The sequence below is a fragment of the Pongo pygmaeus genome, chromosome 8, assembly GCF_028885625.2.
Source record: "Pongo pygmaeus isolate AG05252 chromosome 8, NHGRI_mPonPyg2-v2.0_pri, whole genome shotgun sequence".
NCBI classification, from domain to species: Eukaryota; Metazoa; Chordata; class Mammalia; order Primates; family Hominidae; genus Pongo; species Pongo pygmaeus.
In genome coordinates this window covers 15,078,153-15,091,498 of record NC_072381.2, presented here as the reverse complement: position 1 = coordinate 15,091,498, position 13,346 = coordinate 15,078,153, and the positions used below count along the sequence as shown (strand labels likewise).

The following is a 13,346-nucleotide window of genomic DNA, read 5'->3' as shown; positions in this document are numbered from 1 at the left end:
CCTGCCCCAGTCTCTGAGTTAAGCCAGAAGGTCAACAATGTTCATGAGCTGTTACCATTTCTGGCGTTCTTCCGAGCATTAAAAAAAGCCTGCTAGTTCACATCTGCCTTCCGAATGTTTACTGTGGGCAACAACATGGAAAGGGGTTCTAGGAAATAGTTCCAGCTTAGATGAGGGACATAGTACAAACAAGGCCACCGTAGAATAAGGGCAAGAAATAGGAAATCAACAATTGTCACTGAAGAGCTTAACATGCCCCTCCCAGATGCTGAAAGAAGAAGGAGGCAGGAAACAAGATGCAGAAAATGTGTAAATGTGGTCTAATAAACAGAACTTTAAACCCAAGGAAGAAAATAGTATTTTGGGGGGTGCTCATGACATTTACAAAAACTAACCATGTACTGTGTCACGAAAGAAGGCAGTGATGTTGGAGATCAGAAACAAAGGGACAGCTAAAATCTTCCCATATACGTGGAAACTAAATGCGTACAATAACTAACTCTTTGGTTAAAAAGGAAATTGTACAATAAAGAAAACATACAATATGTAGAACTGATATGGCTAGGCTTGGGGGCTCACATGTGTAGTCCTAGCACTTCGGGAGGCCAAGGTGGGACAATCGTATGAGTTCAGGAGTTTGAAACCAGCCTGGGCAATACTGCAAAACCCCATGTCTACAAAAAAACTTAAAAATTAGCCTGGTATAGTAGCATGTGCCTGTAGTCCCAGCCACTCAGAAAGGCTGAGGCAGAAAAATCACTTGAGTCCCGAAGTTTGAGGCCAGAGCGAGCTGTGATTGTGCCACTGCACTCCAGGCTGGCTAACACAGCGAGAGCCTGTCTCAAAAAAAAGAAAAGCAAATAAATAAAGGAGCTGCTGGACAATGGAAACGTGGCGTGTCAGAATGTGTGGAACATAGCTAAATTTGTCCTTGAAGGGAAGTTGATAGCATTAAATAGATATATTAGAAAAGAGGCTGGGCGCAGCGGCTCACACCCGTAATCTCAGCACTTTGGGAGGCTGAGGTGGAGGGATCACCTGAGGTCAGGAGTTCGAGACCAGTCTGGCCAAATGGCGAAACCCCATCTCTACTGCAAAACATTAGCCAGGCATGGTGGCGGGTGCCTGTAGTCCCAGCTGCTCAGGAGGGTGAGGCAGGAGAATTGCTAGAACCTGGGAGGCAGAGGTTGCAGCAAGCTGAGATCGCGCCACTGTGCCCCAGCCTGGGCGACAGAGCGAGACCCTATCTCAAAAATAATAAATGGGGAAAAAGCCATTTCATACATGAAAATGTAAGAATCGTCCTAAAGACAGTAACTGAATCTAGCAGTATTAAATAGTACATCATGAATAAGATGTTTTATTCCAGAAATGCAAAAATATTTTAACACCCAAACCTTAGACACTGTAAGTTTTAGGACATTAGTGGACTAAAAAGGTGAAAAATCACATTGATCTATTCATCAGATACTTACTGAATGCCTCTTATGTGCTAGTCTCTGTTCTGATGGCAGGGGGAAATGTACCAGGGAGCCTTCTGCAGCACTTAGAACCAGTGCATGAGGATGGGTGCGGTGGCTCATGCCTGTAATTTGGAAAGCTGAGGCGGGTGATCCTGAGGTCAGGAGTTCGTTCCTCAGGTGATCCTGAGGTCAGGAGTTCAAGACCAGCCTGGCCAACATGGCAAAACCCTGTCTCTACTAAAAATACAAAAAAAATCAGCCTTGCATAGTAGCGGGTGCCTGCCATCCCAGATACTTGGGAGGCTGAGGCAGGAGAATCGCGTGAGCCCAGGAGGCGGTGGTTGCAGTGAGCCAATACAACACCACTGCGCTCCAGCCTGGGTGACAGAGCGAGAATCCGTCTGAAAAAAAAAAGAACCAATGTATGAAGCATCCATGTCACAGACCCATCCAGACTGTGTTCTGAGGCACAAAACTTAGGACACATGACCACGTTTTTACAAAGACTCAAAATTGAGAGGGAGAGAGGAATGGGAGTGGAAGGGATGGGGAAATGAAGGAGGAAAAATGAATCCATGGAAATAGAATTGTGTCGGAGGATTATATGCATTTACAAGGCGTTTACTCCGTATTGCCAAATCTGCCTCAAGATAGGTATTATTTTTGCTTTACAATTTTTTTCTGTTAAAATATTTATTACAATGTAATCAGAATTGTTTATACAGAGAGTCTGAAACTTCTCTTTGCCCCGTTTCTGTGTTTCAGACAACAAAGGCATATAAAGCCATGAAAAACTGGTATATACATGGTCTCTTATTTTATTTTTATAGATATCTATTGAAATCGAGACTCCTACCCAGATATCTTTAGTGGATGAAGCATCAGGAGAGGTAACTAAATATTAAATATTGATTTTTTTTTTAAAAATGTGGTGCTAAAATGATTGTTTATCTTTCTTTTTGATTTTGTAGTCAGATGCTCTACCCCTCAGCTATACCCTCAATCTTTCTCTTTGATTTTGAATGCTCATTTAACCACAAATAAAAATCTAGTAATTGAGTGGGGTTTTAGGGGCAAAAAAATCCCTTTGTGATTGTGTAAGTCTATTTGGCCTGCACTCACAATACTACCATAGACTGAGTGGCTTATACAATAGACACTTGTTGCTTAGGGTTCTAGAGACTGGAAATCCAAGATCCAGTCTCCATCAGATTTCATGTCTGGTGAGGGCCCACTCCCTGGTTTTTTTTTTTTTTTTTTTTGAGATGGAGTCTTACTCTGTCACCCAGGCTGGAATGCAGTGGCGTGATCTTGGCTCACTGCAACCTCCACCTCCTGGGTTCAAGCAATTCTCCTGCCTCAGCCTCTCTAGTAAGCTGGGATTACAGGCGCCTGCCATCACGACCACAGCCCAGCTAATTATTGTATTTTTAGTAGAGAGGAGGTTTCACCATGTTGGTCAGACTCATCTTGAACTCCTGACCTCAAGTGATCCGCCTGCCTTGGCCTCCCAAAGTGCTGGGGTGACAGGCGTGAGTCACTGTGCCCAGCCACTTCCTGGTTCTTAGATGCTGTCTTTTCCCTGTGTCCTCCCATAGTAAAGGGGCAAACAAGCTCCCCTGGGCGTCTTTTATAAAGGCAGTGATGTCACTCACAAGGCTTCTATGCCCAACAACTAATCACCTCCCAAAGGCCTCCTAATAAAACCACTTTGGGGGTTAGGATTTCAACATAGGAATTTTGGGGAGGGACACAAACATTCAGTCCTTAACAGTGATGTATTTATTTCCCATGTTGTAAAGGACTGGGCATGGCTTATTTTTTGTCACATTTGTTCCTTATTACATGCTAATGATGGGAACCCTGGTGTTGATATTACTACATGATGTTATTGTCACATTTACTGAGTTTTATAATGTTCAGAATTTAAAATGGTGATTAATATTTTTGCAGGTAATTCATGGATATTGTACTTTTTTTCTGAATCCTTATTCAGAAAAGGGGCACTGCGAAGTGGAAAAAATTTATTTTTCATCATTAAATTTTGAAGTAGTACTTTTGTGAATGTATGGTTTTAATAAGTAGGACTATAGACATACACTCCCCATTTTTTTAACCTTTACAGCTGGTAGGTATTTTCCTATTTTGGTTAATATTGGTTTTGTAGCTTGATTATAGCACACCGCTTTGCCATGTTTAACTTTTAGGGTATCTTGTGTTGTTTGAATGTGATCTGAACAGAAACTGACCTTTTCAGATATTTCTTCTTTGGAGAAGATCAGACAGTTGAAGTTGAGGTATTCTTCCCATCAAATTATCCTGAGGGAGAACTACAGAGCCAGTTTAGTGAGGATTAAAAAGGAAAAAAAAAAAAAAAGATAGGTGAACCTTTGTAAATGCCATCCTGGACTCTGCAAACTGCTTTTCCGGGGAATACTGTGATGGTTGGTGGCCCTGTCACAATCAGGGATGTTGGTGAAAGGCATTCCCTAAGCTGGGGGCCGACAGCAGGCTGACCTTTGAGCAGTCTTGCCTCCACTTTGATTTTTTATGTTTCTTCCTGTGTGCCATGACTTTTGTGCATTGTTTATCCAGCTCCAACCGGGGGAGACCCATTTGAAAGGGTCTTCCAGAACGAATGGAGACTTCCGTGAGGAGTCACTGTCACTGAGCAGTGATCTGGTGTGTGCAGAGATCTCCCCACTTACTGATGGCTGGAGAGGCAGTAGTGCCCGCAGGTCTTGTCCTTGCCGAACAGTATGATGTGCAGTGTGAATCGGGACCAGGCCTCATCCAGGCTTTAATTTTTTTTTTTTTTTGAGATTGAGCGTCACTCTGTCTCTCAGGCTGGAGTGCAGTAGGGCGATCTTGGTTCACTGCAATCTCCGCCTCCTGGGTTCAAGCGATTCTCTGGCCTCAGCCTCCTGAGTAGCTGGGATTACAGGTGCCCACCACCATGCCCAGCTAATTTTTGTATTTTTAGTAGAGACAGGGTTTCACCATGTTGGCCAGACTGGTCTGAAACTCCTGACCTCAAGGGATTCACTCACCTCGGCCTCCCAAAGTGCTGGAATTACAGGCGTGAGCCACCGCACCTGGCTGAGGCTTTAAAAATTGTTAAATAGTGGCCGGGCTTGGTGGCTCTCACCTGTAATCCCAGCACTTTGGGAGGCCGAGGCTGATGTATCACTTGAGGTCAAGAGTTCAAGACTAGCCTGGCGAACATGGTGAAACGTTGTTTCTACTAAAAATACAAAAAATTAGCCAGGGGTGATGGCAGGCGCCTGTAATCCCAGCTACTGGGGAGGCTGAGGCAGGAGAATTGCTTGAACCCAGGAGGCGGAGGTTGCAGTGAGCCAAGATCGCGCCATTGCACTCCAGCCTGGGCGACAGAGTGAGACTCCGTCTCACCAAAAAAAAAAAAAAAAAAAAAAATTTAAATAGCTTTATTGAGATAGAAGTCAAAGTCACAGACTTGTGTATCCATCACCACGATCAATTTCAGAATATTTTCAGCACCCCAAGGGAAAAAGCCTTTACCAATTGAAATCCCTCCCTATTCTCTCCTTCCCCAACCGCCTGGCAACCACTACTGTAGACTCTCTGTCTCCATGGGTTCACCTGTTCTGGATATTTCATATGGATATTTCATCTGGTCCCAATTCACACTGCACATGTATGAGTGGAATCATACAACATGTGTTCATTTCATATCTGGCTTCTTTCACTGAGGATGTTTTCAAGGGTCATCCATGTTGTAGCATGTGTCAGTTCTTTTTATGGCCAAATAATATTTCATTGTATGGCTAGACCACATTTTCTTGATTCATTCATCAGTTGATAGACATTTGAACTGGTTCCACCTTTTGGCTAGCATGAAGAATGCTGCTGTGAACAGTCAGGCACACATTTTTGTGTGGCCATCGGTTTTCACTTATCTTGGTTCTATAACTAGTGGGGAAATTGCTCAGTCCCATGGGAACTCTGTTTGTTGAGTGGACAAGGATTCCACTTGTTTCTAGGATTTGGAGTGTGAGGAAATTGGGAGAAAAGGCACATTGTTAAAAGGTACATAAATGTGTTCTATGAAGGAGGGCTTTGTTGAGCTAGGTCCTAATGATAACTGCTTTCCATTATTATTTCTTCTTTATTTTCTTTTTAGAAGGAAGAGATTGTTGTGACTCTCTTGCCAGCTGGTCACTGTCCAGGATCAGTTATGTAAGGGGGTCATTTATTTTGTCATTTATTATATGTAGATACATATTGTATTTGTAGAAATAAATTTTTAGGGTCTAAAATTAATACGGGGCTGGGTGCAGTGGCACATGTCTGTAATTCCAGTGCTTTGGGAGGCTGAGGCAGGAGGACTGCTTGAGTTTGGGAGTTGGAGGCTGCAGTGAGTTTTTAAAAAAAAAAAAAAAAAAGAAAGAAAGAATACATAGAGGGAGATTTGATTATTTTTCTAGTCATTTAAAACACATTTGTTCCCAAATTGAACTAGGGGGACTGAGGTGAAGATCCAATTTGAAACGTTTCTTATAAAATGGAAGTCTTCAGGGCCAGGTGTGGTGGCTCACACCTGTAATCCTGGCGCTTTGGGAGGCCGAGGCAGGTGCATCACTTGAGGCCAGGAGTTCAAGACCAGCCTGGCCAACATGGTGAAACCCTGACTTTACAAAAAGTATAAACATTAGCTGGGTGTGGTGGCACACCCCTGTAGTCCCAGCTACTGGGGAGGCTGAGGCAGAGAATTGCTTGATCCCGGAAGGCGGAGGTTGCAGTGAGCCAAGATTGAGCCACTGCATTCCAGCCTGGGGGACAGAGCAAGACTCTTGTCTCAAAATAAAAATAAATAAATAAATAAATGGAAGTCTTCAGCAGCTGTTTCCCGAGTGACCTTGTATTTTATCATCACGTGTATTTCTCTCTCCATGAGCAAGAATGATCTCAACATATAATTGAAAGTGCTAACACATCACAGGGAACATCTATTACAAACTGGGTAGTACCTCCATTCTGTTATTTTCTACCCAAGGGAAGAGGTAACAGCTAAGTGCCTGGTGTGGTTCTAATTACTGTGGGATTCCATTACCGTTGTATTATAATGGATATGTTTGCAGGAAGCATTTACTATGCATCTCACATGTGTTTGCTTTATTGGGATTTTATATGAGACTCAGAAGTCACTGGGATATATTTCTTTTTCAGGTTTTTATTTCAGGGCAATAATGGAACTGTCCTGTACACAGGAGACTTCAGATTGGCGCAAGGAGAAGCTGCTAGAATGGAGCTTCTGCACTCCGGGGGCAGGTACTGGGCCTCGTATAGTTTTTTTTTTTTTTTTTTTTTTTTTTGTGAAACGGAGTCTTGCTGTGTCGCCTAGGCCAGAGGGCAGTGATGCAATCTCGGCTCACTGCAACCTCTGCCTCCAGAGTTCAAGCGATTCTCCTGCCTCAGCCTCTCAAGAAGCTGGGATAACAGGTACGTGCCACCACGCCCGGCTAATTTTGTATTTTTAGTGGAGATGGGGTTTTGCCATGTTGGCCAGGCTGGTCTTGAACTCCTGACTTCAGGTGATCTGCCCCCCTTGGCCTCCCAAAGTGCTGGGATTACAGGCATGAGCCACTGTGCCTGGCCTCTTGTACAGTTCTTGTGTGTATGACTGAATAAAGTTTTATTGCTCTGGCCGGGCGTAATCCCAGCACTTTGGGAGTTCTGGCCTGTAATCCCAGCACTTTTGGAGGCTGAGGTGGGTGGATCACTTGAGGCCAGGCGTTCGAGACCAGCCTGGTCAACATGGTGAAACCCCGTCTCTACTAAAAGTACAAAAATTAGCCAGGTGTGGTGGCACACACCCATGATCCCAGATAGTTGGGAGGCTGAGGTGGGAGGATTGCTTCAACCTGGGAGGTGGAGGAGGTGGCAGTGAGCAGACATGGTGCCATTGCACTTCAGCCTGGGCAACAGAGCGAAACTCCATCTTAAAAAACAAAAAAAGTTACACATAATTTATATCACATTGGATGGCTAACATCAATTTTTTTTTTCTTTTCAGAATCAAAGACATTCAAAGTGTATATTTAGATACTACGTTCTGTGATCCAAGATTTTACCAAATTCCAAGTCGGGTAAGTCTGCCTGGAGGAACAGGGTTATCATCTGGGTGTGCCAGTGTTTTTAGTAGGAAGTTTGCAGGATGACAGGTCAGATCCTAACTTTCCCCGTAGGTGTGAGTACCTGGGACTGTTGGGAAGGAAAAGGCTATGTGCGGCTCTCCACCTGTTAAATGTCTCTTTAAAATCCTGTCTAGGAGGAGTGTTTAAGTGGAATCTTAGAGCTGGTTCGAAGCTGGATCACTCGGAGCCCGTACCATGTTGTGTGGCTGAACTGCAAAGCGGCTTATGGCTATGAATATTTGTTCACCAACCTTAGTGAAGAATTAGGAGTCCAGGTATGGTGACTGTTCATTCTTTTTTTTTTTTTTTTTTTCTTCTTTTGAGAGGGAGTCTTGCTATGTCACCCAGGCTGGAGTGCAGTGACGCAACCTCGGCTCACTGCAGCCTCCACCTCCCGGGTTCAAGCAATTCTCCTGGCTCGGCCTCCTGAGTAGCTGGGACTACAGGTGTGAGCCACCATGCCTGGCTAATTTTTGTATTTTTAGTAGAGACGACGTTTCGCCATGTTGGCCAGGCTGGTCTTGAACTCCTGACCTCAAGTGATCTGCCCGCCTCAGCCTCCTAAAGTGCTGGGATTATAGGCCTGAGCCAGCGCTCCCAGCCTGTTCATTCTTTTCTCTTGCTTCCTTCCATCCTCCTAGCTCACCTTTCCTCCCCCTTCTCACCCCCCAAATAACTGCACACAGTGACAGATGGAAGCACCCTGTCAAGACGTGTCTGCAGCAGAGGTTGGTGGGCCCTCTGAAGTAATATATCATCTTAGTTGAGTCACATTCTCATGGGAGAAAATTGACAGAAGCCCAAATGGCTTACAAGAGGCTTCAGTGAAATGCCCCACAGACAAAGTATTTTTTCCAAACTTTGGGTCATGAAATAAATTTAGCGACTGTGACCAGCATTGAAAATAAATTTGAACAAGGCGATATGGGAGTGGATTGTTTGCAGTACATGCTCCTCTGTTGCACGTCATGTATATGCCTTTAAGATGATTCTTGATTTTTTTTTCGAAACTGTCTTGCTCTGTCACCCAGGCTGGAGTGCAGTGGCACGGTCTCAGTTCACTGCAACCTCCGCCTCCTGGGTTCAAGTGATTCTCTTGCCTCAGACTCCCGAGTAGCTTGGATTACAGGCCTGAACCACCACACCTGGCTAATTTTTGTATTTTTAGTAGAGATGGGGCTTCATCATGTTGGCCAGGCTGGTCTCGCTCTCCTGACCTCAAGCGATCCACCGGCCTCTGCCTCCCAAAGTGCTGGGAATACAGGCATAAGCCACAGCGCCTGGCCGAGGGTAGATGATTCTTGATTGTTTTTGTCTGTGTGGATTACTGCTTTATTCCCAGCATTTAGAATAAAGCTCGACACACAGTAGGTGTACAAGGAATATTAACTGAATTTCTTTTGAAGGACTGAAGGACAGTATTAACATCATTAAATGACATCCCTGAGCCGAGTCTCTGTAATTTTTCATTGCCGTCAGTGATGGCAGTGATCCTGGCCAGTCAGCCTTGTGCCTGTTGACATGCTGGCAGAATACCAGAGTACACTGAAACAGCCAAAAACTGCTTTTCAAGAAAGAAGAGAGGGTTAATTCACTAACTGGATGTTTTGCCCTGAATAATTAACCTTGAACAATTTATAGGAAATACATTTCAAATAATTTGCATGTACGTATTATTTGCCTTAGGTTCATGTGAATAAGCTAGACATGTTTAGGAACATGCCTGAGATCCTTCATCATCTCACAACAGACCGCAACACTCAGATCCATGCATGCCGGCACCCCAAGGTACGTGTGTAAGTGATTCCTCTCGTATTGTTTGTGTAATCTATGAAAAAGAAGAAAGGTCAGGACTGCCATTTATAGACTCTTCGCTTTACAAATGTAAAACCTGAGGCTGCAATCCTGAGTTGTTAGCTGAAGGTCATGGAACTGTACATTGCCATATTCCATGACCACACTTTTCAACATTAGTAAATAGACACAGATCTGTACATTTTTTTTTTTTTTTTTTTTGAGATGGAGTCTCACTCTGTCGCCCAGGCTGGAGTGCAGTGGCGCCATCTCGGCTCACTGCAAGCTCCGCCTCCTGGGTTCACACTGTTCTCCTGCCTCAGCCTCCCGAGTAGCTGGGATTACAGGCGCCCGCCACCACGCCCGGCTAATTTTTAGTTATTTTTAGTAGAGACGAGGTTTCACCATGTTAGCCAGGATGGTCTCGATCTCCTGACCTCGTGATCTGCCTGCCTCGGCCTCCCAAAGTGCCGGGACTACAGGCATGAGCCACCACCCCCGACCAGATCTTTATAGTTTTCTAATGAAATCTATTCATACACGTTTGATAATTCAAATTTATTTGTAATGAAATCAGTAATATGTTATAGCTTATAACTTAAACATTTGTGCTATTTATGTATGTATTTACATATTTGAGACATTCTCACTCTTTTGCTCAGACTGGAGTGCAGTGGCCCACTCTTGGCTCACTGCAGCCTCCATCTCCTGGGTTCAAGTGATTCTCCTGCCTCAGCCTCCTATGTAGCTGGGACCACCGACATGCACCATGACTTCTGGCTAATTTTTGTAATTTTATTGATTTATTTATTATTTATTTATTTTTGAGATGAGCCTTGCTCTGTTGCCCAGGTTGGAGTGCAGTGGGGCCATCTTGGTTCACTGCAACCTCCGCCTCCTGGGTTCAAGCGATTCTCCTGCCTCAGCCTCCTATGTAGCTGGGATTACAGGCATGCACCACCACGCCTGGCTAATTTTTGTAAGTAGAGACGGGGTTTTGCCCTGTTGGCCAGGGGGGTCTTGAACTCCTGATCTCAAGTGATCTGCTCTCCTTGGCCTTCCAAAGTGTTGGGATTACAGGCATGAGCCACTGCGCCCATCCTGTGCTTTTTATTTTTGAGACTCATGACGTGAGCATGTTTATAAACTTTTTCTTCTACTTATTTGAGATAAATATCTAGACATAACTTTTTTTCACACTTTAAAATAGTTTCATGTCTTGATGGTCCTATTTCTAATGGGTGTTTCCAGTGTCTTTGCAAGTCACATGTCATTTGTTTTCTTTTCTTTTTTTTTTTTTTTTTTTTTTTTTTTTTTGAGATGGAGTCTCACTCTGTTGCCCAGGCTGGAGTGCAATGGCGCCATCTCGGCTCACTGCAAGCTCTGCCTCCCAGATTCAAGCGATTCTCTTGCCTCAGCCTCCCGAGTAGCTGAGATTACAGGCTTCTGCCACCACGCCCGGGTAATTTTTGTATTTTTAGTAGAGACAGGGTTTCACCATATTGGCCAGGCTGGTCTCGAACTCCTAACCTCGTGACCACCCCACCTTGGCCTCCCAAAGTGCTGGGATTACAGGCATGAGCCACCACACCTGGCCTCGTTCGTTTTCTAATGCCAACACAGAACCTCCTTCTTTTGTCAAATGCTGAGTACAAGACTTTCATTTTGAATTTGATTTAAAAAATATTGTTTTCAATTAAAATTATTAAGGCTAATTAGTCATCTTTAAATGTAGTGGTTTGAGTGATCATTATTTTTCTCTAAATTTTAAAATACCTTAGCATTAAATCCTGTGTAATTTTTAAAGTAAACATTGCATTTATTCATTTAGATCACTGTTCTGGTAGTAATAATGGTTCCATTAGCCAAAAGCCTAGTTGCCTAGCCCTTACGATAAAGCGTAATTTCAAACAAGAGAGAATTCTGATCCGCAGCATGGAATGTTTTCCTTTAGGCCACTGTGAGAGCTGCAGTGTAAATTATTTTTGCTCATTGGTAAGCTGCATATTCTATGTTGCATTCGGGGATTTATTTCTTCACTTTGTGTGGGTGTATGCTCATATAAGTACACATATATATTCACATATAGAGACACGTCCAGTGGATTCTTGGATGGATAAAAATGTATACATAAAACATAAATCGGCTGGGTGTGGTGGCTCATGCCTGTAATCCTAGCGCTTTAAGAGGCCGAGGCGTGTGGATCACTTGAGGTCAGGAGTTCGAAACCAGCCTGCCCAGCGTGGCAAAACCCCATCTCTAGTAAAAATAAAAAAATTAGCTGGGCATGGTGGTGTGTGCCTGTAGCCCTAGCTACTAGGGAGGCTGAGGCATGAGAATCGCTTGAACCTAGGAGGCGGAGGTTGCAGTGAGCCAAGATGGCACCACTGCACTCCAGTCTGGGTGACAGAGCAAGACTCTGCCTCAAAAAAACAAACAAACAAAACCCATAAACTTAGTGGCTCACATCTGTAATCCCAGCACTTTGGGAGGCCAAGGCAGGTGGATCGCCTGAGTCTAGGAGTTCGAGACCAGCCTGGGCAACGTGGTGAAACCCCGTCTCTACAAAAAATACAAAAAAAGAAAAAATGCTGAGTGTGGTGGTGCATGCCTAGAGTCCCAGATACTTAGGAAGCTGAGGTGGGAGAATTGCTTGAGTCTGGGAGGTGGAGGTTGCAGTAAGCCAAGATTGTGCCACTGCACTCCAGCCTGGGTGACAGAGTGAAACCCCGTCTCAAGAAAATAAATAATACAAACCTTTTTGTCCCTTTTTCTGTTGGACTCATAGTATTGGGCCCCTTGCCCCCTAAATCTTTTAATTGGTGAATTTCTTTTTGCTGTGGATTTTCTCCCATCCCACAAAGTAGCTTAAGTAGTAATTCCTTTGCTGTCAGGGCTACTTTCCTTGAGATGCTATTTCTGGCTTCTTAAAAGATTTTTTAGGTCACGTACCCCTTTAGAATACTAACAGGTCCACAGCTTATAGAGTCCACTCTTAACTCTAATCTGCAGCTTCCTAAGAAACAGCACCAAAGGCACCCCAAAGAAATTTGAGTGGGATGGAATGTTAATGGTTTGGAAGGTTCTGGATTTAAAAATAATGCCTTTGGAAAAGTTGTCTCATTATTTTTCAGCCTTTTGAAAACACTTGTATTTGTTACTTTTTTTTCCCTCCAAATTTATTTTGAAAACTTTTAAATTTGAATTGAATTTATTTTATACAGTCTTGCTCTGTCACCCAGGCTGGAGTGCAGTTGTGCAGTCATTGCTCACTGTAGCCTCAACCCCCCAGGCTCAAGTGATCTTCCTGCCTCAGCCTCCTGAATAGCTGGCACTGCAGGTGTGTACCAACCCACCTGGCTAATTTTTAAATTTTTTTGTAGAGATGGAATCCCACTATATTGCCCAGGCTGAAATCTTTTTTTTTTTAATTAAAAAAAAATGTTTTTTTGAGATGGAGTTTTGCTCTGTTGCCCAGGCTGGAGTGCAGTGGCGCAATCTGGGCTCACTGCAATCTCCACCTCCCGGGTTCAAGCGATTCTCCCACCACAGCCTCCCAAGTAGCTGGGATTACAGGCATGCGCCACCATGCCTGGCTAGTTTTGTATTTTTAGTAGAGACAAGGTTTCACCATGTTGGTCAGACTGGTCTTGGACTCCTGACCTCAAGTGATCCACCTGCCTCAGCCTCCCAGAGGGCTGGGATTATAGGCATGAGCCACCACGCCCGGCCCTGAAAACTTTTTAAACAGTAAAGTTGTAAGACTGGTACAAGGGCCTGGGCCCAGTGGCTCTCGCCTGTAATTCCAACAGTTTAGGAGGCCAAGGCGGGCAGATCTCTTGAGGTCAGGAGTTCGAGACCAGCCCAGCCAACATGGTGAAACCCTGTAACTAAAAATGGAAAATTTAGCTGG

The 13,346-nt window shown here is 44.1% G+C and overlaps 1 protein-coding gene across 6 annotated transcripts in view; it reads left to right on the top strand.

The window, feature by feature from the left end:
• The window catches only part of DCLRE1C (DNA cross-link repair 1C), a 57,171-nt gene that overhangs the window by 12,379 nt on the left and 31,446 nt on the right, over positions 1-13,346 (top strand). For 4 of the 6 annotated variants that reach the window (XM_063669593.1, XM_054503179.2, XM_063669594.1 and 1 more), the window contains exons 4-9: positions 2,294-2,353; positions 5,626-5,681; positions 6,672-6,773; positions 7,519-7,591; positions 7,774-7,914; positions 9,326-9,427. In XM_063669593.1, the coding sequence (XP_063525663.1) occupies positions 2,294-2,353; positions 5,626-5,681; positions 6,672-6,773; positions 7,519-7,591; positions 7,774-7,914; positions 9,326-9,427 (534 nt within the window). The remainder of the gene's footprint in view (positions 1-2,293; positions 2,354-5,625; positions 5,682-6,671; positions 6,774-7,518; positions 7,592-7,773; positions 7,915-9,325; positions 9,428-13,346) is intronic. The other 2 variants (XM_063669595.1, XM_063669596.1) reach the window with 1 other exon arrangement.